We start from the raw sequence: 2,562 nt of genomic DNA, 5'->3' as shown, positions 1-2,562 counted from the left end.
CAACCTACCATCATAACCACCATCCCCCATTTTTTTCTGATTTTTCTGCTATTTTATTGCTATTTTTCCTTTAGATAAGCACACATTTCCATATTTGGCAATGTGCCCTGGACCCTGAAAACAACCACATTTGGAAGTGCGCTTTTGGACCCTGAAAACAGTGAGCAAGCCGTGGGAATCAGTGAGCACCAAGGCTGGCTCTAGGGAGCTCAGCAAGGCTACCTTCCTGATTAGGAAGGTTGGTCAATTGACTGCTGTGATGCATAGGTAGACTTAGTCAATAGACTATATCTGATACATAATTCTGGATGTACTGGCTGTCAGCTGGGCGTTGCGTTGTGGGCGTTAGGTGTTGGCATGGGCGTCGTTTCGTGGGCGCTGGCAGTGTACGTGGGCGCTGGGTGCTGTTTCGTGTCTGCGGGGTGTTGTTTCGCGTCCGTTGGAGGTGTACGTGGGCGCTGGGCTTCGTTTCGTGGGCGGCGTGTTGTTTTCGTATACGCTGGGGTGTTTTCGTGGGCGGTGGGGAGTTTTCGTGGATGTGGTGTGCCCTTGTGCACTGTCATGGGTGCTGGGCAGCCATTGTGGGTGCTGGGTGGGGTGTTTTCATGAGCGAGGTGGTGCTGTCGTGTTTCGTGTGGGCGCTGAACGTTGTTTCGGGAGTGCTGGGGTGGTGCCGTCGTGGGGTATGAGACCTGTTGCCGTCGTTTTGGTGCCACGTCGCAGTCAGTGACATGGCACCTGGTTTTCATGTTGAGAAACGAGGGGAGAGGGGGTTGTGGGTGCTTACCTGGTTCATGTGCCATGGTGACGTGGCACAGCATTGTGGTGTTGGCAACGATGTTGGATGTCGGGTGAGCGGCGTGGTGGTCGATGTGAGCCCCCTCACATCACTTAACCCATGGCAGGCACTCACAACGTGAGGGGGGTGGTTACGTGGAGCAACAATGGTGGTGGTGGGAGGAGAGAGGGTTGTGTTTGGATGAGCATGAAAGCCGTTGCCAAACAAAGAATTGTTTGGCAATGGGCTTGCGCCCAACAAACTGGATTCCGGTGGCATTCCGTTTTTGCCAATCCGGGGACCATTCCGGAATGCTGAAATTCCACCGGAATGGTAAAGCACCGGAATGATGAAAATAGCAGGCCTCCCTGCTAAATTTCACTCCTCTGGAATCCACCGGAATCCGCAGGAATGACCGGAATCCTGCAGGAATTAGGGGGGCACTGATAAGACCTCCGAAACTCACCAGGAGGCACTCAGATCCCTGCCTGACAGCATAGCGACAACGAGCCATTATCGGTATGTTTTGGCCACCTTGAGGAGGGAGAAAGACTGGTTGTGTGAACAAATCGATTCAGACCGTCATCTGGTTGCAGCAATGGATGCTACTTTAGAAGGACTATGGCCATTCATCCCAGACAAGATCCCAGACAAGGGGAAGGGGAGGGACAAAAGGGATGGACGAGGGTTTAAGTAGAAGATTAGATCACAATACCGAGGTTGGTTCGCTATGTAGTTTGCACCCGGGCACGGTTGAAGATACCCACTGCCGGATAGTGCTCACATTTAATTGGTCGTAAGACAAGCCTCCCGGATCAATTAGTCAAACAAACACCTTTTCAACCCTTGCCTTTCATGATAGGAAAACATGATGAACTACAAAAAGTGACACTGCTGAAACCAAACACAGACTAACATCATTGAACATGCTATGTATTTCGCACCCGGGCATGAATGACTAACATCATTAAACATGATAGGTTTAACTGGCGAATGAAACTTTCTTGGACCGGGTGGAACGAACACTTTCTTCAGCAATCTTTTTTGACCGTTCTTGGGTTACTATACCGAGTTCCCCTGTAGAAACCTTGGCTTTCATGATAGGACGAGGTTTTGGCTTTGGCTTGGTGGGGACATCAACAGATGATTGCTGACTGGGACTGGCCTCTGACTCCTTTTGTTTTGAAGGGACTGGTTGTTTTGCGTTGACGACACTTGACTTTGTGAAATCAAAGCTATTTGAAGCTTTGGTTGTGTCCAACCTCGGATTGGTTGCTTGAGCTGGTTTGACAGTGGCTTGGATAACAGCTGAGGCAGCTCGGCATTTGACTTTGCCTGGTTGGGCACTCCTCGGGCCAAGTTTATAACCCTTCTCTAACCGAGGAAACTTGCAGGGTGTATCCTCCTCATCAGTGAATTTTCTCTTCTTTGCTCGATCGGCCGATTCCACCCCACAGCCCAGGTCGGCTTCCCAAAATGTATCATCAGCCAAGACCTCACTGTCTGATGGTACTTCATGGGAGAGAGCCCAGGTGTTGTTGTACCGAGGCTGAAGCTTGGGGCTGGTATCTACCATGATTGTAGCATCGTCTGAGCCCAAATCTGATGCCGAGTCTCTATCCTCTTCCAAGGTCGGGTTGACCCTGCTAGGTTTCACTGTGGGCTCAGTCAGAGTATCCTGCTTCGGCCTCTCTTGACCATTATTGGAGTCTGAGTCACTATCATCAGAGCCATCCTCACGATGTTTGTCATGCTGTTTGGTTGGTTTCTTGGTTGGTTTCTCC

General features: G+C 50.5%; 2 protein-coding genes across 2 annotated transcripts in view; one reads left to right on the top strand and one right to left on the bottom strand.

Moving 5' to 3' along the window:
- The window catches only part of LACBIDRAFT_331740 (uncharacterized protein), a gene marked incomplete at both ends in the record, with an annotated part of 890 nt that extends 619 nt beyond the window's left edge, over window positions 1–271 (top strand). Inside the window, 4 exons of the mRNA XM_001886128.1 lie at window positions 75–136; window positions 162–181; window positions 235–238; window positions 268–271. Coding sequence (XP_001886163.1) covers window positions 75–136; window positions 162–181; window positions 235–238; window positions 268–271 — 90 coding nt within the window. The remainder of the gene's footprint in view (window positions 1–74; window positions 137–161; window positions 182–234; window positions 239–267) is intronic.
- Window positions 272–1,760: 1,489 nt separating this feature from the next.
- LACBIDRAFT_331739 (uncharacterized protein) overlaps window positions 1,761–2,562 on the bottom strand; it is a gene marked incomplete at both ends in the record, with an annotated part of 3,459 nt that continues 2,657 nt past the window's right edge. The window contains one exon of the mRNA XM_001886042.1: window positions 1,761–2,531. Within this exon, the coding sequence (XP_001886077.1) occupies window positions 1,761–2,531 (771 nt within the window). The remainder of the gene's footprint in view (window positions 2,532–2,562) is intronic.

This window comes from Laccaria bicolor, genomic scaffold, assembly GCF_000143565.1.
Source record: "Laccaria bicolor S238N-H82 LACBIscaffold_35 genomic scaffold, whole genome shotgun sequence".
NCBI classification, from domain to species: Eukaryota; Fungi; Basidiomycota; class Agaricomycetes; order Agaricales; family Hydnangiaceae; genus Laccaria; species Laccaria bicolor.
The sequence above is the reverse complement of the archived record's forward strand: the minus strand, read 5'-3'. Positions and strand labels throughout refer to the sequence as shown.